This window comes from Ornithorhynchus anatinus, chromosome 1, assembly GCF_004115215.2.
Source record: "Ornithorhynchus anatinus isolate Pmale09 chromosome 1, mOrnAna1.pri.v4, whole genome shotgun sequence".
Lineage (NCBI taxonomy): Eukaryota > Metazoa > Chordata > Mammalia > Monotremata > Ornithorhynchidae > Ornithorhynchus > Ornithorhynchus anatinus.
The window spans coordinates 113869845-113897425 of record NC_041728.1 but is presented as its reverse complement, the minus strand read 5'-3'; the positions used below and the strand labels follow the sequence as shown (position 1 = coordinate 113897425).

Genomic DNA, 27581 nt, shown 5'->3' with positions numbered 1-27581 from the left:
ACTGAATCTCCTGTCAAGTTTTAAATCTTAATGCCAAGTTAGCCTTAATGAAATGCTTATTGAGGCAAAAAGGCCAACATACCATCTGTTACAAAGCATTGCCTAATAACACAGCAGTCATTTTGAAACTTCATGAGGAAATCAAATTGCCAGGTAAATATTACTCAGACATCCTAATGATAAATTCACAATGTGGTATCATAGCAGAAACTATGGAGTCAATATGAGCCCAGATTTTTATAGTTAGTGAAGCAAATCACTGTATGGAAATTAGTTGTGCCTTTTATAATTCTTGGTTTGTGAATCTTTATAAATTTCGAAAGAGCAACCATTATTTCTGACTGGGATCATATTGACCCTTTGGAATCAACCATAAAATCACTAAATTATTTTAATGGTGCCAGCTTATGGCTGTGGTGCCTTAAAAAGATTTTCAGAGGTAATTTCTGCTTAAAAAGATCAACACCACCCAAAATGATTTATTCAATTTTTATAGTCCTTAACCAATAAGTACAAATTAACTGAACACCACCCCCTACCCTTATTAAATAATATGAAAGTGTTTGCATGGATAACCATTTTGAAAAATCATCTCCTGGCAGGGTTAGGTAACAAATTTTTTTGAGCACTGAAGTGATGCCTTGAAATGAACGTGGGCCTCTTTGGTACTATAACTGCATCCCAAATTCACAGAAAGGAAGTCAGCCTCCAGGAATGAATACGATGATGATCTTACCAGACTCCCTGAGAATGCTATGAGCCTCAAAATCCGCTTGACGTAAAGTGCTGAGCACTCCTGTCGTCAAGAAAGTGGGAGTAACATCTGTGGGCGGTTCCTTCACTGGAGGACCAAATACATAGACAACTCTAAGGAAGGAAAAGAAAGGATTAGAAAGTCATCTATCAATTTTTGAAGCAGGAACCATACATTCATTGCCACTGCCAGTGGTCTTTCCCTATGGTTCCTCTGTCTCACCATGCCAACTGTTGCCTGTCTTTCCTTCTCTCTCCCAACTCCACAAACACCAACACTCTCCCCAACAGCCTATCTTCCACCACCATTATCACATCTTCACTGTCTACTTGAAAGAGGAGAGAAGCAGCTTGGCCTAGTGGAAAGAGCCGAGGTCTGGGAGTCAGGAGACCTGGCTTCAAATCCCAGGCTCCACCACCTCCCTGATGTGTGACCTTGGGTAAGTCATTTCATTTCTCTGAGCCTCAGTAGCCTCATCTGTCAAACTGGGATTAGAACCCATTCTCCCTTCCCTTTAGATAAAGATGTGGACCTCGAATGGGACAGGGACTGTGAATGATTTGATTATCTTGCATTTACCCCAGCATTTAGCACTCTGCTTAGCATAAGCTCTGCTTATTACCAGTTACTATTAGTGATGACAGTAGTACTCCTGTTTATGGGGCCCCCACGGTCTAATTGGGTACCTCTAAAGTACAAGCATTTAAATACACAAGGGCATACCTGTTAATGTTGTGACACATGCGTGGAATGAGCCTGGCCAGGAACATAAGAGACTCCCAGTCTGGATCATCTTTACTGGAAATTCCACATACATAGCTATATGAACGACAGTCACCCTGCAGACACAAAACAATTCTTGAAATCGCCTTGCACATAACGTTCACCCAGAGCCATAAGTACATATGCAAATGAGTAGTGAGAAAAGACAGTTTTATTTCTATTACTCCCTGGATGTAACCTGAGAGGGATGGGGTTGGACACCCATTTAGTACTTAGTTATACGCGTGGAATACACATCACGGTTACGATTTTGTAAAATAGCAATCGAATAAAAACTGCAGGTCTTATGGTGCTCAAAATAATGCAGGAAATTCAAAATTGAAGGATGCCATGTACCTAGCTGTCTTATTTTGTGGGATGATCAAGAGACAAAAATTCAAGTCCCCAATTTTATGGTTAACTTTATTAAAGCTTTGTGCAAAAAACCAAAGAGTGGTTAGGTGCTTATACTAAGTAACGGCCCACTCTACAAATTATATTTCCTCAAATACCCACTCTAAAAGCTAGTCATATACCGCAGTCCTTTTTTTAAACAGTTCAATTCACAGTTCAATGAAGCATAGATGCAGGATTCTTTTCTATTTCTAGATTCGCCTCTAAATCTACTTTTACAAATCAAGTAGGCTTTCCTGAGACTAAATTTCCACTTCTGCAAATATCCGGGATATCTGTCTATTCCTACATCGTTCTGCAGATGAGTGTGATGGTATTTGCGAAGGACCTCAAAGTTCCTTAGAATCAATACAACCTCAAAATTCCTTTATTCCACAAATAACAAGACATGTAATCTCTGCATCACCGTTATCCTCTTTTTTTGGAATTCAAAAATCCAAGGTCTCTAAAAGACGGTTAAAGCTACCCAGGGATTTTGCAGTCTTTTTTTCTTTATAACAGCATTAGGTTTGGTCCCCAAAAGCATTTGCCTTTCCACCGTGCTCAAATCCCAACAGGGCCAATCCTTCACAAGCAGATAAATGAAGAAGCATATTGCTGAGGGGAGAGTGGGTGAAACACAGCATGTTGTGGGAGTGGGAGGGAGTATGAGAAGGGAATGTCCAGAGAGAGAGAGAGAGAGAGAGTGTGAGTGTGAAGGATTCCTTCAAATGAGACCTTAAAAATAAAAAGATGTGGTCTGGTCTCCATTAACACAACGACTCCCTGCAACAACAGCTGGTCTGGCTGGTATTTGCCCATAAGAGGGGGAAGAGGAAACCAGGAGTGTTGCACCACGGTGCCTCTCCCTGAGGCAACTATAAATATTTAGCTGATCCAATACTAGGGAAGGACTGGGGAGTTACTAGCGGGGCTGAATAGCTGGAGAAGACTGTAGAGCCACCTTGGGGTGAGTGGTTGCAAACCGTGTGCCTGAGCGAGCCAGACACAGGAATAGCTCGTGCTGTGACCCTGTACAGATTCGAGGCACAGGATGGGACAGGAAAGTATCTGAGTTTGGTAGACTGTGAGCCGTTACTGGGCAGGGATTGTCTCTATCTGTTCCCGAATTGTACATTCCAATGCTTAGTTACAGTGCCTCACACATAGTAAGCATTAATAAATACAAACTGAATGATTAGGACAACCTGGAGCTTACTGGTGAGGCTCTTGCCCCTGAGGGGAGAGAGGAAATCCTGCACTCAAAAAGACTTGGAGTAGGAGACACTGGAATCTGGGACGACCTGGGGGAAAGGGGAAGGACCAAGGACACATGAGCCCCAAGAACACCTATAGGGCAAGTACAGAGGAAGAAAGTACTACTAGATTCAAGACTCCACCAAACATTATTGAAGATCTCAGGTCCTGGTGTTTGCCTACGGTAGACACCTCAGGAAGAAGCCATGGAAGCACTTTCTCCCTGAGCTTCCTTAGGAAGCCAGACCCAGGAAGCAGGTGGTAGGCTAGTCTCTGATCACTTCTTGGCCTTTGGAGAGACATATGGGGTTTCAGATGGGGGAGGTGGCAACAATAGGGTGCAGGACTTAGCAGTGAACAGAGGTTCCCAAACCTGCACCAGTACAGGAGAGTTTGTTAAACACTTTAACCGGACAGGATTTTAGGACTAAGAAGCCCAAGAAATGTCATATATGGTGTCCAGCAGTGGGATCGACTGCACGCAGCTCCAGGAAGAGTGTAAGTCCCTCGGGGTTTGGTGGAGGAAGATGAGCTGCATCTTACAGGAAGTTAGATGACAAATAATAATAATAATTGAGGTATTTGTTAAGTACTTATAATGTGCCAGGCACTAAACTAAGCCCTGAGGTGGATACAAGCAAATTAGGTTTGGACACAGTCCCTGTCCACATGGAGCTCTCATTCTTAATCCCCATTTTACAGATGAGGTAACCGTGGCACAGAGAAGTGAAGACTTGCCCAAGGTCACAGGGCAGACAAGTGGCAGAGTCGGATTAGAGCTCAGGTTCTTCGGACTCCCAGGCCGGGGCTCGATCCACTAGGCCACGCTGCTCCCGACAAGGGTGGGACAGGCCCCTCTCGTTCACCACAGTCCAGCAGCGTTGCCTCTTGCCCATGCTGATGGTAGACAAAGGAAAGGGTAAGGAGTGGCACTGGAGGACTCTTTGGTGACCAGTGCCATTAGAGGCCACCTCAGGATCCAGTGGGATATCACTGGTGAAGACCTCGGGGTCCAGTGAGGTGAGACTGGCAGAGAGCTGTGTCCAGGGAAGTGAACACTGGGGTGGGACAGACCCCTCTCACTCACCAGTCCCTGGATGAAATGCCCTTCCACAACACTGATGGTTGGCAGAGGGGAAGTGAAAGGACTACCTGGGGGTGGATTTTTGAGAATGCTTCTCCAGGCTTAGAGCAGCAGACAACTGTCTTACCAGGGGGGAGGCGAGCAGCAACAGGAGCAGTTTGAAATCGAGACTGTCGGAAGCGATCTGATGATTCCCAGGATCTGGCCATGAGCCGGGGCAGGGGGCATGGTCAGTGAGAGGTCCTGAGATGTACTTTGAGGCTGTGCTTGGAGATGTCCATGGGAGGTGGGGTGAGCCCACCGGATGCCCAGAGCCCAGCATTTGCCGATCTCTCTGATTCCTTAGGAGCCCTGCCCCTGGGTCTCACCTTGGGTGGACCTCCAGAGATGGGGGCACCCATGGGATCAGCTATGCAGGGGGAAGGCTTGATTGGAAGCAGGGAAGTAGAAACTTCCCAGCTCGAACAGCCAATACTCTTAGTGGAAGGAAAAAGTGGGAAAAGCTGCCAGCAGCAATGAAGACTCCTGCTGTCCCACTCGTAACTTCCTACCACCACAAGAGACACCCCAAATTTTTCAAAAGTCCCTTCCAGCCATTTCCAAGAGGAAAAGAAGAATGGTCCTTTTCTTAAATAGTCGCTCTTGCCTAAATTACAGGACAACTTTTCCTCTGTAAACTTGTGAGTGGTTGTGCTCGTGAGCATTTTTTAATGGCATTTATTAGGACTTACCTCACCTAGGGCTCCACTTAGAAAAACCTGCACGTACTGTGCCCCTAGTATCTTCCTGTCTTTGGACCCAAGATGCATATACACTGCCATCATTTTTAGTACTGGGATTCAACTCATCTCTGCTCCTCCATCTTTCAATCCCTGCTCGTCTTGGAGGTTCAGGGAGAAAGAACCAACTTTTGCTCTATTTGAAATTCAAACGGAAGAGATTCTTTGGCCCAGCTGCATGGCCCCCACAGTACCCTGGTCGGAACCCCAAGTCTAGACAATAAATAGCTGGGGGACTTTTCATTCAGAAAAGGATTTGGGCAGTATTCTCAGAGGAAAAATAATAATAGCTGGGGCAAATGCAATTAAGTCTGAATGAGCAGTAATTATTCAAGATTGAATTGGTTGAAATGAATAGTCTACCTTCTGCCATGTTTATAGATAGACAGGTCCAAAGTGTTTAGAAAAGAAACTCTAGAACAGAATTTACCACTTAGTAAGAAAAGGAGGGGAGAAACACACTTGACAGGATATATCTGTTTGTTCAGTCAGGGAACAATTAGGGAAGAAGGTGTTTTTGAGGAATTTTTCAAAGGAATACTTTTTAAGCACCTAATAACAGTAATAAGATTATTACTTCAGCGCTTACTATGTGCCACATACTGTACTAAGCATGGGATAATCAAGTCCCCATATGGTTCACAGTCTAAGCAGGAGGGATTACAGGTACTGAACCCCCATTTTGCAGATGAGAAAACAGGCATAGAGAATCAGTCTGTCAGTGGTAGAGATGGGGTGCAATACAAAGGAGCGCTCAGCACACAGTAAGTGCTCAATAAATACAACTGAATGGGTTGCAAGGCACATCCCCTGCCCAAAATGAGCTTATAGTCTAGAAGGGGAGAGGATCATTAATATAAATAATGCTGCTTCTCCATTCCATTCAACTCCATGAGGCTAGTGATGAAAAATAGTCATCTATACAATTGTCTTATTTTGGTGCAGGGAATTGTTTCTCCAGGTTCTACAGCCGTTCCCTAACTGTCACCTAGTAGGGATCAATGTGTGTGCTACAGTCAAGGAGAGATCCAATGAAAAGGGGTTCTGCAAGGAAAAGATTTCTTTGCTATCCAGAGAAACAGCATGGCATAATGGATAGAGCAGAAGCCTGGAGGTCAGAAGGTTAAGAGTTCCAATTCCGGCTACGCCACTTGTCTGCAATGTGACTTTGGGCAAGTCACTTCACTTCTCTGTGCTTCAGTTACTTCACCTGTAAAATGGGGATTGAGACTGTGAGCCCCACATGGGATAGAAACTGTAGCTAACTCAATTTGCTTGCATCCATCCCAGCGTTTAGTACAGTGCTTGGCACAAAGTAAGCGATTAACAAATACTTGCATGATTCTATGCACAGGCTGGGTTCCTGCAGCTTCCTTTGTTTCACAAGTCCTAAATGGTCTTTTAAAGCTAAAAGATTAGGCAAAAAAACAGCACTAAACTTCAATTTTACTTATTTTGGAGATCTCCAAAATCTCGGTCATTATATTCTGTCCACCCTAAAGAGCGCTAACCCTTCAGTCTCAAAAATGCTCTCATTAGTTTACCCAACAGGGAACGTACATTTTGTCTTTCCTTCTGTTGCTCTCCCCCGTTCAACAATCGCACGAGTCAGTCACTATAACCAATTCTAAAATGTCAAATGCATACGCACGCACACATCAACTGCCTCCCCTGTCTCTGAATATGCCGCTCGTGAAAGAGCTCTCGGTAGATAAGGTGGACGCCTTACTAACCTGCACTCCCACAGTTTTGATTGGCAGCAAGAAGGCATTCAGTGAATGTAGGCTTGTGATCTGCATCAACTTTTCCTGATCCTCCTCAGTCGTGCAAGCTTTGACCCTCTGCAATAACGTGTGTGGCTGTTCAAAGGGAGAAAAGAACACTTCCTGACAAATGGCATTTTAATCATCCTAGGGTACTAGAAACAATCAATGGTTTACACTGTAGCGGGCATTTTACAGTGTTAAAGCTGGACAGCATTAGTTTTCACTTGATAAAGTACGTGACGTGTTATCAAGGGAGTTCACAGGAAGAAGGCAATTTAAATGAGTAAGTCCTGTTCGGGTCCTCGAGAAGGATTCTCAAGAAAGCTTTTTTTCTTTCCACTGCCACTTGGGAAACACGGAATTAAGCTTTCTATCCGCACTGACTGACTTGGGCTCCGATCATAGGAATGGACTTAGAGCAGTGCCCATCTTTTGAGTATATACAAACTCATAAGCCACCCCAAGAGTCCACTCTCTATGGCAGCAGAATCCACTTCCCATTTGCGGGCAGAAATCCCACCATCTCCAAAAGAATTATAAGATTGGGAGATATAATTACTGTAATAACTATGGCTTTTTTTTTTCCATTTATCACTCCCCACTTTAAAGATACCTGATGTCAAACAATCAACAGTTTTTACTGAGCACTTACTATGTGCAGAGCACTGTACTAAGCACTTGGGAGAGAACAATACAACAGAGTTGGCAAAACTGCTCCCTACTCACAATGAGTTTACAGTCTAGAGTGGGGGCAGACATTAAAATAAATGGTGGATAGGTAAATGAGCCCTGTGGGGATAAAGGTGGGATATCCAGAAAAAAGCATTACCTTTTTAACACTTGCAGAAAAGTCAGCTACTATTTTCAAAATGTTGTTGGTTTCAGGAAAATCTTTGCAAACATAAGGCTCTTCAGCACATATGACTCTAATTGCCAGGCCGGGACCTAATAGACAGGATGAAAACAGTGCGATAATATATCAGTGATTTGTCAACCACCCATTTAAAAGTTAAAATACTCAAAACCCTCAGATTTCAAATGGAGGCTCAATCCAGCTGCCTTTCTTTTATTTTAATGGTATGTATCAAGCACTCACTGTGTACAGAGCACTGTCTTAAGCACTTGGGAGAGTACAATAAAAACAGAGTTGGTAGACGTGTTTCCTACCCACAATGATCTTACAGTCTAAAAGGTCTGTGGTGGTTGGTGTATGTGTGCGCGTGTGTTTTTTCTTTGGGTGGGGGGGTGTTTAACCACTTACTATATGCCAGGCACCATACTAAGCTCTGGGGTAGATACAAGCAAATCAGGTTGGACACAGTCCCTGTCCCACATGGAGCTCACAGTATTAATTCCCATATTTTCAGATGAGATATTGAGGCTCAGAGAAGTGACTTGCTCAAGCTCACACAGCAGACAAGTGGCGGAGCCGGCATTAGAACCCAGGTCTTTCTGACTTCCAGGCCCATGTTGTATCCACTAGGTCACAGTGTCTTTCTACAGTTGCTCTGCTACAAACATAGGGTATTTCTACTTAAATACAAACTGGGCTCAAACAGTAGCTGTGTCATGAGAGGTATCCTGTGTCGTGATGCATTAAAGGTCTTGAGAATTGCTCTCCCAGCTGATTTGAATTATAAACTTGGATAAATCCTGTCTGCAGTTTGCCTCATAATTATTCAGGATGTTTGTGAAAATTAACGAGATGAGCTTACCTATTTGCGGTACTATTTTTCTACTGCCACTATAACAAGCATATGTAAATGCCGAAAGCATTCTCCTAGGCATCATTCTGCTGGGACAGGGAGGTCCAAACCTTCCTTTACCTGGAAATGGATGCCTGGACACCAGGTCTTCTGGCAAACCAAGTTCTCGGCCTAAAACTCGCACTTCGTCTTTGTGAAAGTCTTTGAGCGGTTCTATTACTTTGCCCTAAACAAAGAGGAGACAGAAAGAAAACATTTGAGTAATACTACTAAGGGCATTTAAAAATAGGGGCAATAAATCATTACATGGTATGAGAGCACTTATGGATCTACCCTTTAGATAGAATAGAGAAAGCTGAGATCAGTGCTTGGCACATAGTAAGCGCTTAAATACCATCATCATTATTACTATTTTATGGAGAAGGTTACAGAACTTGGAGTGCACTTGGATGCTAGGCACCAATCACACTCAGACAGAAAATATTCAGAGACAGTAATAGCACCAACAAAAGTAAAAAAAATATATATAACTAGTTTTAAAGAATGAATTATATTTCTAAGGTGCCGGCCTTCAACTGTAAATACTATATCGTATTAAATGTTGGATGCATCTGGAATTTTCACTGGTTGACAATTCATGGATATGTACACATAGGTTTTTTGGATCTTAGGTTCTAAAATGTTATTATTTACATTAATGTTATCATTTATGTTACAAAGGCCTTTTCTGGCATTGAAAACATACTGATGGACTGGGTTGACAAACAAGTACCATTATTAAAAGAAGAATAAGGTACGAGAGCATGTAAACAAGATAATGAATTGCAAAAACTAGGAATTTATCCTCTTCCAAAACTGAGCTGCCTGTCAAATTGAGGCAATTAGAAACACTCTACATTGGACATACTCCAAATGGACACCTGCACTAGCTTCCCTCTGGCCATTGCAATGGCCAGATCTTTAAGAAACTGTCTGGGTTTGGCTACTTCATTTCCAAGAGGTCTGTGGAGAAGCAAAACAAAATTAAGATTAAAATATATAAAAAATAAGTGCTAATATGAGAGTTGAACCAAATTAGGGGTCTTCAAAGCAAAGGAGTGGCTTGGCTGCTCCAAGAATATAAACTGTTTTAATAAGGACACTGACCAGCTGACCTCTACCTCTACAAAGGACCATACAAGAGAAGACATGAATTGAAATGCAGTTACATATATTGGCATAAAGAATACCTTCTTAACTGTAGGAGGGATAAACCAGAGAATGGCAAATGAAGGAGTTGGAAGCTCCCATCCCAGAGTTTGTAAAATAAAAAGGGCTTGTACACCCGCCTGGAGGCAAGGGGTTGGATTAAATAATCTCTGGCTGTCTCTTTCACCCTATTATTCTATTTTTTTAACCTAAGCATAAAAAGCATACTCAAAACACACACAACAGCAGTTTATTCTATAGATAACAATGATGATGATAATAGTTTTAAGTGTTAATAGGTGTCAAGCACTGTGTTAAGTACTAGAGTAGACAGAAAAGATAAACCAGATGGACAAAGTCCCTGTTCTCACAATCTAAAATGGCCCTCTAGAACTTTTATACCCAAAGTGTGCAAAGTTTCAAATGTCAAACTTTAAACTTTCAGACTAGTGTGAAACAATGTCTATTTTGAAATACATCCCTGCAAAACGGGGAGTGGGAATTTTTCCTTTTGCTACACCATAAAACTGCATGTTTATCGCAGTACCGCATATCCGAAGCTTAAGTATTTTGGCTAATAACTGAGTTTGAAAATTGTGAACGGCATCTGTGACTGTCAAACTTTTCCCACTTCAAGGTTCACAACTGAAAGGCCCAGGTGCCCAAAGGTTACCAACCATTTACCTCTTCTCTCAACTTTCTGATGAGCTCTGTGTCATTGTGATGAGTTTTGATGACCTCGGCCTTGCCACTTGCAACCAGGGAAGCACTTTCAATTAGATCTGGTCTCAGAGTTCCTTGAGCAAGGAAGACTTCCTCGGGTTTCAGGTTCATTTCTCCAATTACTTCATTGGCAATCTATAGAGGGGAACAATCCATTTGAACGGATAAATGTTATTTTTTCTGCCAGAGCAGCCTTGCCCTGTGGATCGGAAAGCACTTCCACACCAAAGGAATCAAAGATAGTGTTTTTCACCTTCAACCTGCTCTGCACGCATTAGCAATGAAACCGAAAGGATCTGCAAAGGTGCAGACACTGAATTTCTACAGAAGACCAGGCAGAACAAATAGCGACAATGCTTAGCCTGAATGACTTTCCCACGATTATTTCTCCAGGTGTTTTCAAATATTCCAGGATGCCACCGGCTTGCAATTGAAATCTGAAGTTTCAATCCTTCAGCTGAGTCACTCCAAGTATCCTTTCTGACGTAAATGCACACAGCTAATTCAGAGGAGAATCAAGTACCCAACCAATCAACGGACTTTGAGCTCTTCCTCTGTGCAGAGCACTCCGCTGCACCCTTCGTGTTAAGCCTAGGTGAAAATCTAAGGGAGAGATGACCTCTCTAAATTGCCATGGGAGAAGGTAATAAAGATAGGTTCTATAACCTGTGTCAACCCCCTAAAAGGCTGTTTTTTGGAGCTCTTACAAGTAGTAGTAATAATGGTGTTTACTGAGCGCCACTGGGTGGGTTCAGTGTGCTATACTAAACACTTGATCGCGACCCAACCCAACCAACCAGCTCCAATCACAACCTTTGCCTTGGGCACCTGGGTGGAGGCCTAGGCCAGAAGTGGAATTGGCAAGGTTGTTTCACATATGCTGTGAGCCTGTTGTTGGGTAGGGATTGTCTCTATTTGTTGCCTAATTGTACTTTCCAAGCGCTTAATACAGTGCTATGCACACTGTAAGCACTCAATAAATGCGAATAACTGAATGAATAGCCACGCACAGTAGGATTCTCAGGAGTTGGGCATGCCAGTCAAGTCAATGGTATTTATTAAATGCTTACTGTCTGCAGAGCACTGTACTAAGCACTTGAGAGAGTACACTATAACAATTAACACACATATTCCCTGCCCACAATGAGCTTGAAATCACTGTACAGCCTCAGTGGTAGGTAGCTCCAGCTACCATCATTGAAAAGGGGGAAATGGGGAGCAGGGAGAGAAAGAAAGGGAAAGGGCTTCCTGAACCTGCACACAGACCAGCTAGACTTGGGAACTGCGAATATTTGACTCTATTAAGAGCCACTTGGAAACTGCATGATAAACAACACTTATCTTACAAGGTTCATGTTGGAGATCAAAGTATGAAAAAATATGGACAGACCTGAGAGTCAAAAGATCTGACTGCAAATCTCACATGTTCCATTATTTCACTGCATCTGGGGCAAGTTGCCTCGCTTCTCTCAGCCTCATCTACAGCCACCTTTAGGAGACACCAACTTGCCCTTACCCACAGAGATCATTTCTCTACAGATTCTATGTGACCTTGGGTAAGTCATTTAACTTATCTGGGCCTATTTCCTCATCTGCTAAATGTGGATTAAATCCTACTCCCTTATCTGTGCCCATTTCCTCATCTGTAAAATGATGATTAAATCCTACTCACTTCTATTTAGACTGTGAGCCCCATGTGGGACGGGACTGTGTTCACCCTGATTATCTTGTAACTACCCCAGTGCTTAGTACAGTACACATTGTGTTTAATAAAGGCAATAATATTATATAATTGTATACAATATATAATGTACACAGTACATTAGCATACAACATATTATATACAATAATTATATACTGCATTAAACACTATGAACTATTACTATTGTTGTTATAAAAATAACCAAAATGGTGGCTCTATGGACTGTTGGCTCTTTGAAGCCTGCCCCTTCTTGGTTCCCATTCCATCAAAAAGCTCTGCTCCCTTTCCTCCTCAGCTCTCCAAAAGAAAAATTGGCACGTACGGTACTGATAACATTTCTCTTATACTATAAAAGCTTATTTTGCTTATTACTTTTCCTCACATTGGATAGGAAACTAATTCACAATAGCAGTATTATTAGTGGCAAATAGAAATTCTACAACCTATTTTTCCTGAAATAAATTACTGCAGGATTCCAAACCCCTAAATCAGGGCAAATGAATGATGATAGGAAAGTAAACATTGATTAATGAGGAATTTATGAATACTCTTTGCAGAGCTGTGCTACAGATACAAATAAGGCAACTCTGTAAAACCATTTCTAGTGTGACTGGTTCAAACTGTCTCTAGGGAAAGATATGTCAACTTTATCTCTGCTCAAAAATACGCCACAAAATGTGGGAGGGAGGAAAACTTGAATTTTCTTTTCCCTCCCTATACTCATGTATGAGATTAAAAGCTTTAGGATAAAAGTACTGAAGTGTTAAAATCAATACACAGCAATATACAGACACAGCAATATACAGTACTAACATCGATGAACCCATATATATCCACCACTAAATAATGAAAAACAAAACCAAAAAGCCCAGTGTTTCTACTTTGGTTCAGAAACTAGCAAAAAAGTACCAAATTATAACTTTGACTACTGCTTGTATCCACCCCAGCACTTAGTACAGCGCCTGGCACATAGTAAGCACTTAAAAATACCAAAATTATTATTATAGAGAAAGAAAAAGGCAAATTAGTCGGAGAACTAAGATTATTTTGAAAGATGTTTCAAAAAATAATCAAATTTAGAATTAAAAATCACATTGAAAGGCATCAGTGCTAATGCAGCATTATCAAGTGCTGAATATAGTGCTCTGCACACAGTAAGCACTCAATAAATATGACTGAATGAATTACTAGGTTTGCAGCTAACTAGTTCAGGCATTTCTGCCAGAAAATAATGTTTTAGAGCACAATGTGGCAAGAAATTGAAAGAATAAAATATTCTAAATTGTGACTCTAAAATCAGCAGTACTGCAATGTGTTTCTGTGCTGGGAAATTCTTCCTAGCTTGAGTCAGGTAGAATTACAAAATCAAAGGATCAGCTAATGCTATTTGTAGTGCATCAGCTCTTGCATATGGGGTCAACTGGGATGTTTAAAAAAATCGTGATACTGTGAAATGGAATAATAATATAATAAGTGTCAAGCACTGAACTAAGTGCTGGGGTAGATACAAGATATTCAGGTCAGAGAGTCCCTGCCCATATGGCCTCACAATCTTAGGGAGAAGCAGAATGGGTATTTAATCTGCATTTTACAGGTAAGGAAACTGGGGCTCAGAAAACTTAAAAGATTTGCACAAGGTCACACTGTAGACAAGTTTCAAAGCCAGGATTAGAACCCAGGTCCTCTGGCTTCCAGACCTGTGCTCTTTCCTAAGACCACTCTCCTCCCCCAGTTCACTGAAAGCACTGAGTTTAAGATGACACTGAACTGGTTAAAACTGTTTACCTCTTCACTGCTAATTAACCACAAAGTACCCGAGAAAGTGTCAAGCAGGGCAGTCTACTTGATATAATTTTGGTGTTTTCCACAACCTACTTGAATTTCATCCAGGGTGGCAGAAACCACCGTGCACCATTTCAGTTGTTTTTGAGCCATCTATGCCTTAACTCCTTATTTCCCACTGCAACAACAGCTGACCATGTAATTTTTGAATAACAGAAGGTTTGGAGCTCTAGGAGGAATCAACGCATGTACCTTCACGAAGGTGTCTCCAATGATTTTTCTTTTTTCCTCAGGGCTTGTGGTCATGTTCAAAGTCTTGCTAATCCTTTTCGGAGTTCTGTCTTCGTCTGAGATGGGCAGGGTTGTTGTGCCATTGTAGAAAGAATGGGCTGCGTTTACCACTGCAAAACAACACACGTTTGAGGATAATGTTCTTTCATGGATTTCTATGGGCTGCAGTAACTAGATAACAGAGGGCAGTCTAAAAAAACACCCCCAGATTGTCCTCTCCATTTCTGAGAGCAATTCATTGAAGCGATTAAATCTGTCCCTTTTCTCAAATGATTTATAGTCAACCAATGGTTTACTGAGCGCTTACTTTATGCAGAACTCTACACTAAGCATTTGGAGAGTCCGCTACTGCAGCAGACACATTTCCTGCCTTCCAGGAGCTTCCAGCCTCGAGGGGAGCTTGCAGTCTAGTTACAGTTTATAACTATAACTACAAAATATATAGCTATAAACTATAGTTGATAGTCAATTTGCCACTCTAATTATTCTTATGTCAGGATCTTACCTAATTCTGGACAAAACTTTCCTCCCCTCTAAAATGAACTCTGACCTTCCATTTTTCCAGTAATTTAAAAAAGTGTCTGTTCCTCACATGTGAACATAGATTTCCATCAGTACCTTTGACGCGAATTCCTAGCTTTTTGAGTGCCTCTTCCACAGACTTTCCCTCTTTCTCATGAAGCCATTGTCGATATGCACCGCAATGACTTGATCTTGGTTCAGAGCCCGGTTCAGAGCAGTACAGACTGTCGAGTCAACTCCACCACTGAGCAAAACCTAAACGTTAAAGGGAGGGGAGGAGGCGAAAAGGGGATTTAGGGTGGAAGTTCGCACGCAAGGATCACCAATAGTCTATTGTAAACCTTAGAAGCTGCTAGGTAAAAGCATTTCAGTTTAAAAGGCCAAAATGTTAACGCGTACTAAAGCTCTAAAATTCCCTAAGATGAATTGAAGCTCATCTTCTATATGGGCCTAAAGTCCCATAATTGTTCATCATTACAAAAAGCATCTAGCCTGATGAAAACGCATCAGTTCACAAACGGGAATTTGAAGTTAGTTACCAAAACTTTAGAAGTGCCGGCTCGCTCTTTGATCTCTCGAATACACTCGAGCTCTCTGTTCTGCACTGTGAAGGTCCCGCTGCACCCAGCGATATCATAGAGAAAATTCTTCAGGATCACTTTCCCATTTTTGGTTAGACCAACTTCAGGGTGAACTGTGCTCCGTAGAGTTTTTTGGATTCGTTTGCTATTCCTTCACGAAAATAAGAATCACCATGTAAAAAGTGCTTGTTCTTTTGAAAAGACTCATTTGCATTCTTTTCTGATCTTTCTTTCCCAGGAATAAGAAAACTAAGGTGAGCTAACAGATGTTGTTAAACACTTCCCCTCTCTATTGTCATGTAACTGCATCTTCCCTTCAGAGAGAAGTGGAAAGATCTGACAAAGATTCGTGGCTCAGTGGAAAGAGCACGGGCTCTGGAGTCAGAGATCATGGGTTCGAATCCCGTTCTGCCACTTGTCAGCTGTGTGACTGTGGGCAAGTCACTTAACTTCTCTGATCCTCAGTTACCTCATCTGAAAATGGGATGAAGACTGTGAGTCCCACGTGGACAACCTGATTCCTTGTGTCTACCCCAGGGCTAAGAACAGTGCTCTGCACATAGTAAGCGCTTAACAAATACCAACATTATTACTATTATTTAAACAGCCTTGTGACTAGTTAATGACTTCATGATCTGGATTCCAGTTGTTTAATTCTCTACAATCCAATGTCCTTTGTCTATGGTCAGTTTCTTGATTTTAAATGATTAGAATTTATCAAAATGTTATCATTCATTTTAATTAAATGATTAAAGCATATTCAACTTAAAATAACGAAAACCATGTAGGATTATCACACTTTGGCAAAACTCAACCAGTGGCATTTATTGAGCACCTATTGTGTGTAGAGCATTATACTATATTCTTGAGAGAGTATGATGGAATCTGACAGTATACATGATCCCTGCTCTCAAAGAGCTTACAAGCCTGCCTGCAAAGACTCTGCAAATAAGAACATAGAAAATGTGTGATTTTGAGAATCACTCAGTGTCTCATTAAAAATATAAACATTCCTGACAGGAACACCGGCAGGAGTTTCTAAAATACTCACCGGCTATAATATTCCCAGACTGGGCCACCACCTTGAATCCATCGGCCACCTTGTCTACACTGTCTCCATGTGTAAGCAACACAATCTCTTCTTTCTGAAGGCCTCTGAAGGAAAAACAAAATAAAACACAAAACAAGTTAAAACCAAAGGTGAAATGAGAAAATCATGAATATTAGTTTCAAGCACAATTTTTATACTTGTATGTTAACTCTGAAAATACAAGCTGAATCTACCAATCAAGCATTGGCATTGAGTGCTTACTGTGTGCACAGCACTGTACTAAATGCTTGGGTGACTGCAAGACAATGGAGTTCATAGGCATGATACCTGTCTAGATACTATCTAAAAGGGGAGATACACATGGAAATAAATTACACAGAGGGAAAATGGCAAGGTGTAGGGATATGTATGTAAGTACTGTGGGGCTGAGGATGAATTGAATATTAAGTGCTTACAGGAAACGGATCAAATAATACAGATGAGTAGCAAGTAGGGGAAATAAAGGCTTAGTCGAGGAAAGCCTCTTGAAGAAGATGCAATTTTAATAGGGCTTTGAACATGGAGAGCGTGGTGATCTGTCACATATGAAGCAGGTAGGGAGAAGTTCTTTGTCAGAGGGAAGATGTGGACATGAGATAGGTGGCAAGGTAGACAAAATTGGGATAATGTAAGAAGACTGGCATTAGATCAAAGTACGTTGCCGAATTGTACTTTCCAAGTGCTTAGTACAGTGCTTTGCACACAGTAAGCACTCAATAAATACGATTGAATGAATGAATGAATGTGGGCTGAGTTGTAGTAGGAAATCAGTGAGGTAAGGTATGTGAGAGAGAGAGCTGATTTGAGTGCCTTATAGCTGATGATGCAGAGTTTGTTTGATGCAGAAGTGGATGGGCAACCACTGGAAGTTCTTGACGAGCTGTGTAATATGAACTGAATTTTTTTTTTTCTAAGAAAAATGACCTGGGCAGCAGAGTAAAGTATGGGGTGGGGGATGGGGAGAGAGAGGAGGCAGGGAGGTCAGAAAGGAAGTTGATGCAATAATCAAGGTGAGAGAGGCTAAATGCTTGGATCAGTACAGCACATTCATATGGAGAGGAAAGGGCAGATTCAGAGATGTTCCGAAGGTAGAACAGGCAGGATTTGGTGACAGAATGAATATGTGGGTTGACTGACAGAGATGGGTCGAGGACAATGCCAAGGTTATGGGCTTGTGGGACTGGCAGGATGACAGAGGTAATGATGGCATTTGTTAAGTGAAGCACTGATTTAAGCACTGGTGTGGATACAAAGCAATCAGGTTGTCCCACGTGGGGCTCACAGTCTTAATCCCAATTTTAAAGAGGAGGTAACTGAGGCACAGAGAAATTAAGTGACTTGCCCACAATCACACAGCTGACAAGCGGCAGAGTCGGGATTAGAATCCATGACCTCTGACTCTCAAGCCCATGCTCTTTCCACTGAGCCACGCTGCTTAGTGTTGTCTACAGTGATGGGAAAGTCATGGAAAGGTCAGGGCTTTTGGACAAGTTAAGTTTGAGGTGTCTGAGGGACAACCAGTACAGATATCCTGAAGGCAAGAGGAAATGGGAGACTGCAGAGGAGAAAGACTAGACTGGACAATCATCTGTGATCCTTGTGAGCAAGGACCATGTCTACCATCTCTATATCAATGCATTTTTCCCAAGCACTTAAAATAGAGCTCTGGACACAGTAAGCATTCAATAAATATCACTGATTGATACATTAGCCAAGTAGAGATGGTAGTTGAAGCTGTCGGAGCAAATCAATAATATTTATTGTGCACTCACTGTGTGAAGAGCACTGTACTAAGTGATTGGGAGAGTACAACACAACAACAGACATATTCCCTACCTGCAATGAGCTTAAAGTCTAGAGGGGGACACAGACATTAATATAAATAAATAAATAAATTACAGCTATGTACATAAGTTCTGTGGGGCCAGGAGGAAGATAAATGACAGAAACGAGTCAGGGCAACGCAGAAGGTAAAGAAGAAATGACAGGTCAGTCGGAGAAGGCCTCTTGGAGGAGATGAGCCTTCAATAATACTTTGAAGATGGGAAGAGTAATTGTTGGATTTGAAAATCCCAAGTCAGAAGCAGGATGTGGGCAAGAGGTCGGGGGCCAGATCATCGAGATCGAGGTACAGTAAGCAGGTTGGCATTAGAGGAGCAAAGTGTGCGGGCTGGGTTGTAGTAGGAGAGTAGAGAGGTGAGGTAAGAGGGGGCAAAGTGAGTGCTTCAGAGCTGATGATTTCTGTTTGATGAGTTTCCAAAGGGAGTGGGTGAAGATGGAGAATAGAAGGAGCCCTGAGGGACCCCAAGACTTAGAGGATGGGAGGCAGGGGAGGAGCCTGTGAAAGAGATTGAAAATGAATCATCAGATAGGAGAAGTAGGAGAGGACAGCGTCAGTGACGCCAAAATTACATAATGTTTCCAGTAGGGGGTGATCCACAGTACCAAAGACAGCTAGAAGTTGAAGGAGGATTAGGATGGAGTAGAGACCACAGCAAGGATTTGGCAAGAAGGAGGTCATTAATGACCTTAGAGAGAGCTGTTTCTGGGAAGGGGTCAGAAAGCAGATTGTGGACAGAGAACGTGTCAACCAACTCTGTTGTACTGTTACTCTCAAGCACTTTGTATGGTGCTCTGCACACAGGAAGGACTCAACCAATTGGCTGTAGGCCATCAAGGAGAGTCCAGCCAGCTTGTAAACAGTGGCTTTATAAGTTAAGTGCAGTAAACATTATTGTATCAGAAGGAAGAGACGGTACTATTTACAAATCCCTAAAACAACAGATCTTGGTTGAATTGCTGTTTAAGCAATCAGTCACTCGATGGTATTTGAGTGCATATGGTATGCAGAATACTATATTATGTCCTTGTGAAAGTACAATAAGTATACAGAGTTGGTAGACTCAATCCCTGCCCACGAAAAGTTTACATCTAGAAGGGGAGATGGATATTAAAGATTACAAATGGTAGAAACAGGAGAGTATAAGGATAATACACAAGTGCTGTGAGGCTGGGATAAATATCAAACGCTTAACGGGTACAGATCCAAAAGCACAGGTAACATAGAAAGGGAGGTGAATAAGGAAAATGAGGGTCTAGTCAGGCAAGGCCTCTTGGAGATGACCAGAAACATTTCTGCCACTGCAGCCTACTCCAGCTACCCTCCTCCTCACCCACTGCTTAGATCCTTCTTCAGGCTCTTTACTGACCCAGCAGCTCTGTGTCTCTCAGACTTCAAAACCTGTTCAAAATGGGTTTCTTGCAGGGAGAGGCTAAATGACTCCTGCTGCCACAGAGGTCAAACCTGACTTTGGAATTTTCTTTCCACCACATGGCTCTTGGCTGCCACTAAATAAAGAGCCGTCCCACTAGGAGCCATGGCAATCCTGGCTATTCGGCACCATGAAAGTGCTATTCTTAGAGCTCCTTCTTTTACCTGCTTCTTTAAAAGGAGAGGGGGACGCCATGTTAGAGCCGGAGCCCAACCACCTTCACCCTACCCGAACTGAGACACAAGGGCAGGAAAGTGGGCAAGAAGAAGTGGAATGAAAATAAAGGGGAAAGAGATAGCGCTGCCTCGCCACCCTTTATGACTGAGGAGGCATTTGAGAGCAGGTTCCTCAGCTAGTGTGATTCTAGGGGCAGAGGCAGGCCGCTGCTAACCACACTCCAAGCATCCAGGCCTCGGCAGCTGTTGCTGGGCAACCCGAGATACCCGTAGTGCCAGCAGACACAGGGAGCGACGCAGGACCGAACTGCCTGCTTTATGCCTGGTGTACCCAGACCGCTACAGACCAGCAGAAAGATAAGCCCAGAAATCAACACTACTGTCTCCAAGGAGCTAAAGGTGGAGCAGGAGCAGAGGAAGAGGTAACAATCCTTCACTGGGCCCGTTCTCCACCCTGTCACCTCTCTTTTCCGCCTCCATACCCAGAGTGTGTGGCAGTTGGTTCCTATAGGCCCAGTGGGGTTTCAGACTGGGGCAGATTGGTCCACAAGCCTGGATCTTAATAAGAATAGTAATGGTATTTGTTGAGAAATTACTATGTGCCAAGCACTGTTCTAAGTGCTGGGGTAGATACAAGGTAATCAGGTTGTTCCATGTGGGGCTCAGACTTAATCCCCATTCTACAGATGAGGTAACTGAGGCACAGTGAAGTTTAGTGACTTGCCCAAAGTCACACAGCTGATAAGTGGCAGAGCCAGGATTAGAACCCACGATCTCTGGCTCTTATGCCCGTGCTCTTTCCTCTAAGCCATGCTGATCTTGCTCATGCACAATTTTTACCCACATTTGAAGTGCAATTATGTGCATGTGAAGAGGTGCATGTGAGGAGAGAAAGAGTGATTTTGTGTGTTGTGTGTGATGTAACATTATGGATTAATTAGCTACCCAGAACTTTTCCATGCTGAAGTAGATGGTAGTATTTTTAATAGTATTGTAAAGTTCCTTACTATGTGCCAGGCACCATACTAAGCCCTAGGGTGGATACAAGTTAATCAGGTCAGACACAGTTCTTGTCCCACAAGGGGTTCACAGTCTTGGTCCCCATTTTATAGGTGAGGTAACTGAGGCACAGAGAAGTGAAGTGACTTGCTCAGATCACACAGCAGACAGGGGCAAAACCAAAGAGTAGAACCCAGGGCCTTCTGATTCCCAGGCCTGTGCTTCTACCCACTAGGCGACACTGCGCCTCTTCTCTCATTTCAGAGCGATTTAGAACTATTTATACAATTGCCACCACTCTGAAAACTAAGGAGCAGGATAAAGTTGCTTTAAAAAAATATAGGGAAAGATTATTTCCCTGAATGGACTAGCTAAAAATAATAATTATGATATGCTTTAAGCACTTACTTTTGCCTGGCCCTGAACTAAGTGCTGGGTTATATGCAAGCAAATCAGGTGGGACACGGTCTTTGTCCCACCTGGGGTTCACAATCTCAGATGAGGTAACTGAGGCACAGAGAAGTAAAGTGACTTGCCCAAGGTGACCCAACAGACAAGTAGAAGAGCTAGGATTAGAACCCATGACCTTCTGCCTCCTAAGCTGGTACTCTATCCACTACACCAAAATTGCTTCTCAGACTTTCAAAGCATTTAAAAGGTAGAAACTTTTAACAACTATTACTTTGCCACCGGGTACTATTCATTTAGTACTAAAATTCACATAGTATTACCCACCTCACATTGGGGGGTCTAAAAGTCTGGTACATATTTAAAGTTTCTGCTTTCTTTCTCTTCTAGATTACCTTGGAAGCCACCTGTGCCTAATATTAGAGAAGCTGCAGAGGAAGCAGTGTGGCTCAGTAGAAAGAGCAAGGGCTGGGGACTCCGAGGTCATGGGTTCAAATCCCAACTCCGCCGCTTGTCAGCTGTATAACTTGGGCAAGTCACTTAACTTCTCCTTGCTTCAGTTTCCCTCAACTGTAAATGGGGATTAAGACTGTGAGCCCCACATGGGACAACTTGATGATTCGTATCCTCCCCACCACTTAGAACAGTGCTCATCACATAGTAAGCGCTTAGCAATTGCCACTGTTATTAATATTAACCGAGACCAAGAAAGGAATGGTAGTTCTCTCAAGGACTGGTTATCTTGTATATACATTAGATAATAATGCCCACGTCACAACCTACAATGTCCACGTTAATGTTCTCTTTCTCTTTCAGTCAGAGGTAGGCATAAATCAAAAACCTTTCTCCATTACAGTCAATGCTTTTCCAGATTCCAAATATGCAAGTTGGCCCAATTGCCATTAAGTGATCTTGGGGCTTACTTAACCTTTAAAGCAGCTTTTTGAAATTGAAAAATCTTTGAAGGCATATTAATTTTCTCTCCTTTACCCAATAATGTTCTAGCCACGAGCGAGGCATTAACCTTACAATCTCTACTTCATTTTCAGGAGAGTCAGAAGCAGAGATTTCCTGATTAATCTTTCACCTTTCCTGATAACTCTACCACCCACCTTGCTCACCCCCTCCCACATCTGCCATTTCAACACCTGTGTGTCACCTAGGGACCTACACATTCCCAACCCTGCTCCAGAGTGATTATGTACACATCTTTCAATTCTGTTGCTTCTTCCTCTCGTAATTTATTTCTAGTCTCTGTTCCTAGATTGTATGGATTGTACGATCTGCTGCATTGTATGATCTCTGAAGAGAAGTAATCGTGTCTACTAACTCTACTGTACTCTCCCACATGCTCACTTTAGTGCCTCTGCAGAGAGTAACCACTGAGTAGATACCACTGATAGACTGAAACAACTGGAGTCACTTTGAAGAAGTCTACAAAATTAAAATGAGGATAACATGGATCTTGTAAATGAAACTCAATAAGTGAATAATGAAGAAAACAAATGACATCAACAAATAGGTGTCTTTCCATTCTCTATTCTGCAGCAACATACGTAAAACAACAGGAGGAGGAAAAAACTAATCCAGAAAAAAATATAATTAAGCAGTTTTCCCTCCAGGCCACCACAATGGGTTTACCCCGAGGAAAACTAAATTAAATAAAATATTACAGTAACGTAAATCTGAAGCCTGGTTTCTCTGCTAGAAAAAAAATCACTGTTTATCCTCCGAGTATAATGAACCCTGAAAAATCCTTCTTTCTAGGAAATGGGAAACCTGAACTCTGTCAATGATAAATTATTTCAGGAAGTTATTAAACAGATCACCGCCAGACGGGAAGAAGGAGAAGAGACACAATACTTATTATGTAGCATCAATTAATAATGAAACAGATGGTTCGACAAGACAGAAGCATCCTTTTCAAGGACTAGGCAGGCTGCCCCAGTATTAGTTTAGTATTGTAAATATAGGGGGCTTGAAGAGGGAGGGAAAATGAGACATATTTATAAATGATTTGAGGTAATAATATTAACAATAACAACAACGACTGTGGTATTTATAAGCATTTGCTACGTGCCAGGCACTGTACTGAGCACTGAGGTAGATGCTGGATAATAATAACAATAAAAACTGTGGTATTTGTTAAGTGCTTATTATGTGCCAGGCACTGTACTAAGCACTGGGGGTGGACACAAGTAAATAGGGTAGGCCACAGCCCCTGCCCACTTGGGGCTCACAGTCTAAACAGGAGGAAAAACAGGTATCAATCCCTATTTTACAGATGACAAAACCGAGGCACTGAGAAGTTAAATGAGCTGCTCGAGGTCACCCAGCAGGCAGGGGTCAAGCTCCTCTGACTCTCATGTCCATGTTCTTTCCAGTAGGCCATGCTGCTTCTCTGAATCGAACAATATTAAAGAAGCACATCCAGAACAAGACTGAAGATAAATGAATAGTGAGAGGAAAGGGGGCTGTAGCAGCCTACTGTGGTGAGCCCAAAACAAGCTGTTTTATTAGTGACTGTTTGTGATCCTGTGAACAAGAACAAAGAGACTGGCAAAGGTGCTGATGGGCTCTGAGACAGGTGATTACCGGCCTGTGGGGATGGGGCATGGAGGGAGGCGGGGCTTTCTTTCCCTGCTCTACCTGGAAACAGGCCTGGACCAATCAATGACTGCAACGAAAAGCCCCAGCTGCGACCCCCAAGACAGATAAAAGGCGGAGGAACCACACAGAAGGGACGCAAGAAGCCCACAGAAAGCATATACAGAGGCATATGCAGAGAAGCGGAGGGAAGCACCACGATTATTTGTAAAAATATGTTAATTAATACATTTACTTATTTTTCTGGAGCAGAAGCAGCACAGAGAAGCAGCAGGAGAGCAGCACTCAAAAGTAGCAGAAGGCAACAGCACTTGGAAGCACAAAGAAGCAGCACTGGCAGAACAGGCTCCCTTGACCAGCAGACTGGTATCGGACTGTTGGTGGAGTGGCGTGAGTGCATGGTGATAAAACTAAGTAAAAAACTTTTCACAGTAACCTTGCTGATCAGAGGTGCAATTTTGACTACTACGAGTCACTGAGGCTCTACCAGTCCAGGAAGGTGCCTGGTTGGTACGAGCCAGGGAGGTGGGGAGGGGCGGGCGGGGGGGGGGGGGGAGGAGGGGGAGGAATTGCAACACACAATATGTAACCTCAACAAATGCCGCATGACCTATGAACGTCAGTTCCAATACAGGCACTAAAACGATCCGAACACTATCATCATGTCAGTGCTCGCAGCCTCTGTCTGTTTACTTAAACAAACATGCCTGAATACCTGAACAATGAACATGTGTTATCCAGATTGATGTTGAAAACTCCATCTTCTCTAACATTTTTTTTGTGCACAGTTCCTCCAAACACCTTATTCATCATCTGTCAAAGCAGAAACAAATCATAATTACATTACAGAAAGTGAAAGTCCTCAGCCAGGCAGGGCACAGGTAGTCGGTATCTTCAGACACAAATTCAGAGTGGATCTGGCAGGAGACGGGGGAGACGGGGTTGGTTCGAGTAGCCTTTGGTCTTGCAGACTGACTCCCAACCACATCCCTGAGCCCCTGGACCTGAACAAAAGCTGCTGAAACGGGGACAGCAGCCAGAAGAAGTGCCTTGGCAACATGAGGGTAGGCCTTGAACTTGACCCCTGGAGGGAGCATCAATCAAAACATGCTGCTTCTGCATTTGCCAAAACTATATCAGGACTCCGCCTATCCTCCTGTTACTATGCATACTGCAAGATAGAGGTAATGTCTAATAATAATCTCAAATTATATGGCAAAATTTCTCCTCCACGGCACCTTCGCCTCAGAAACCCTCCAAACAGGAAGTGATGGCTATATTGTCGTTTGATCCTCATTTTCGATGGGGAAACTGACTGGTTAGTCCGTTGCAGATTCAAGATTCATTTTAACCCCAGATCTCCCATCTCTCAATGATATGGAGTTGACCCAACAACACATTGGCCTAAATGACAAACTACAAGGTGATAGGAGCAGAGGGACTGGCTGATTTTCTGGAGGCGCTGGCCATGTCATGCCTAAAATAGTGCTTGGCACATAGTAAGTGCTTAAATACCATTATCATCATCATCATGTACTAATTTGTTTTGATGCAATATTTGATATTAAAGTCTGTCCTTCCCCTTCACCTCCTCTAGACTAAGTTTCTTGTGGGCAGGGAACGGTCTACCAACAAGGCTGTACTGTACCCTCCCAAACACTTAGTGCAGTGCTCAGCACATAGTAAACAGTTAACAAGTATCATAGTTAAGAAATAGATGATGGGAAAGAAAAAATGTGTTTTGGTGAAATCTGGATGAGAAGCACTGATGCCTCATCAGAATGGATCCCGGGTTTTAAAATATCGGTTTAAAACATTTAGTTTATTATATGAAATACTTTAGCCTACTGAGTGCAGAGTATTGCGCATCTGTGCTACACTGCAAGCTCTTTGTGGTCAATCGCATTTACTGAGTGCTGATTGTGTGCAGAACACTGTACTAAGTGCTTGGGGGAGTGTAATATAACAATACAACAGACACATTCCCTGCCCACAACAAGTTTTATAGTCTAGCAGAGGGACATGTCCACCAACTCCACTGTACTGTACTCTTCCAAGAGCTTAGTACGGTGCTCTACACGCAGTTATTGCTCAATAAATAATTATGGCATTTATTAAGTGCTTCCTATGTGTCTTCTAGACTGTGAGCCCGTTGTTGGGCAGGGATTGTCTCTATATGTTGCCAAGTTGTACTTTCCAAGCGCTTAGTACAGTACTCTGCACACAGTAAGCGCTCAATAAATATGACTGACTGAATAATAATGATGGCATTTGTAAAGCCCTTACTATGTGTGAAGCAATGTGTCAGGCACTGTACTAAGCACTGGGGTAGATAAAAGCAAATCGGGTTGGACACGGTCCCTGTCCCACTTGGGGCTCACAATCTCAATCCCCATTTTACAGATGAGGTAACTGAGGCTAAGAGAAGTGAAGTGACTTGCCCAAAGTCACACAGCAGACAAATGGTGGAGCTGGGATTAGAACCTATGACCTTCTGACTCCCAGGCCCACGCTCTATCCACTATGCCATGCTGATTCTTAGTCAATCGAATTCATAATCAATCAAATCCCATAGATTGTCAAATTATGCAAGTCCACTGGCCCACTTAAAGGAAACATACAGATGGGCTTTATTTCTGCCTCTAGAAGACCTGATGCCATGGGGGAAAAAACACTGCAAAACCAATTTCCCTCTATAGTTCTGACTTAACATTTAAGTCAGTAAATAGGCAGCTACAAATGGCCTCAAATTCACAAGGCAAGAAAAATAAGTAAAATGTATTAACTAACATATTTTTACAAATAATCCTGGCATCAAATTTCATTCTTGACTTAATGAAGCTGCACAGTGCCTTTTAAAAAGGAGGTCATTGTTCTCAAAGGATTAAATGGTAAGAGATGAAATAGCTATCAAAAAAAGAATCAACTTCCTACATAACTCCATTCTAAAGCCAGTTCAATTTGATTGACAGAAAAACAAGCTCTCAGATGTTTAATATTGTCTTAAAGATACTCTGCAGCATTTTTAAATGTTCCTTCTGAATTTCTGTTTCAAGCTATCTGTATTTCCCCTTAAATTAATCAAAGTAAAACCTATTGTCATTCAGGAAGGGGCCAAATTGTGATCTGGGCGTTTTCTGGTTAGGCATATTGCCAAAATCATGCACTGGCTCCAGTGACAAAAATACGATTGTAATGGTATCTCTAGCCAAGAATGAACATTGATTTATATTTCCTTCATTCCCAGGGCAAGCTATGGAGAGTAAAGAGTATCGATCTGTGAACTTCCTGCTTTCAGCAACTTGGGAAATGCTTAATAACAAAGCAAGAAAAGTGTGTCTCTTTAAAGTGGTTAACCCTAACAAAACATACTCTGCTCTGGTCATTTATAGGAACTCTCTTCAGCAATGGCCCAGCCACCCTCTCCCAAGAGTATTTTAAATCGCTCAACTGAGCAGGGAGGAAAGTTCAGCCTGGACAACTACTTCATGTTTCCATGAGACCAGAGACTAAAATTACACAGCCTACTTTCAATTATCTGTGAAAATATAAAAGGCATAGTGCGGGTAACTGAAATTAAACTGAGAATCCACAACTCTCATTTTAAACCTTTGTTTTGACCTCCTCCCCATTTGAACATTTTACTAGTATCTGAAGTGCAACTGCTCACCAGAAGGTGATGGGCCAGCCACAAATTGGACATATCCTGCAAATAATCAAGTACTGGCTTCATGTCTGG

The 27581-nt window shown here is 42.4% G+C and overlaps 1 protein-coding gene across 1 annotated transcript in view; it reads right to left on the bottom strand.

Moving 5' to 3' along the window:
• Positions 1 to 27581, bottom strand: part of GMPS (guanine monophosphate synthase) — a 60529-nt gene that overhangs the window by 11427 nt on the left and 21521 nt on the right. Inside the window, 13 exon segments of the mRNA XM_029057803.2 lie at positions 737 to 867; positions 1478 to 1593; positions 6763 to 6888; positions 7625 to 7740; positions 8622 to 8727; positions 10374 to 10547; positions 14149 to 14297; positions 14806 to 14850; positions 14853 to 14964; positions 15249 to 15403; positions 15406 to 15441; positions 16342 to 16445; positions 24558 to 24655. Of these exon segments, the coding sequence (XP_028913636.1) occupies positions 737 to 867; positions 1478 to 1593; positions 6763 to 6888; positions 7625 to 7740; positions 8622 to 8727; positions 10374 to 10547; positions 14149 to 14297; positions 14806 to 14850; positions 14853 to 14964; positions 15249 to 15403; positions 15406 to 15441; positions 16342 to 16445; positions 24558 to 24655 (1468 nt within the window).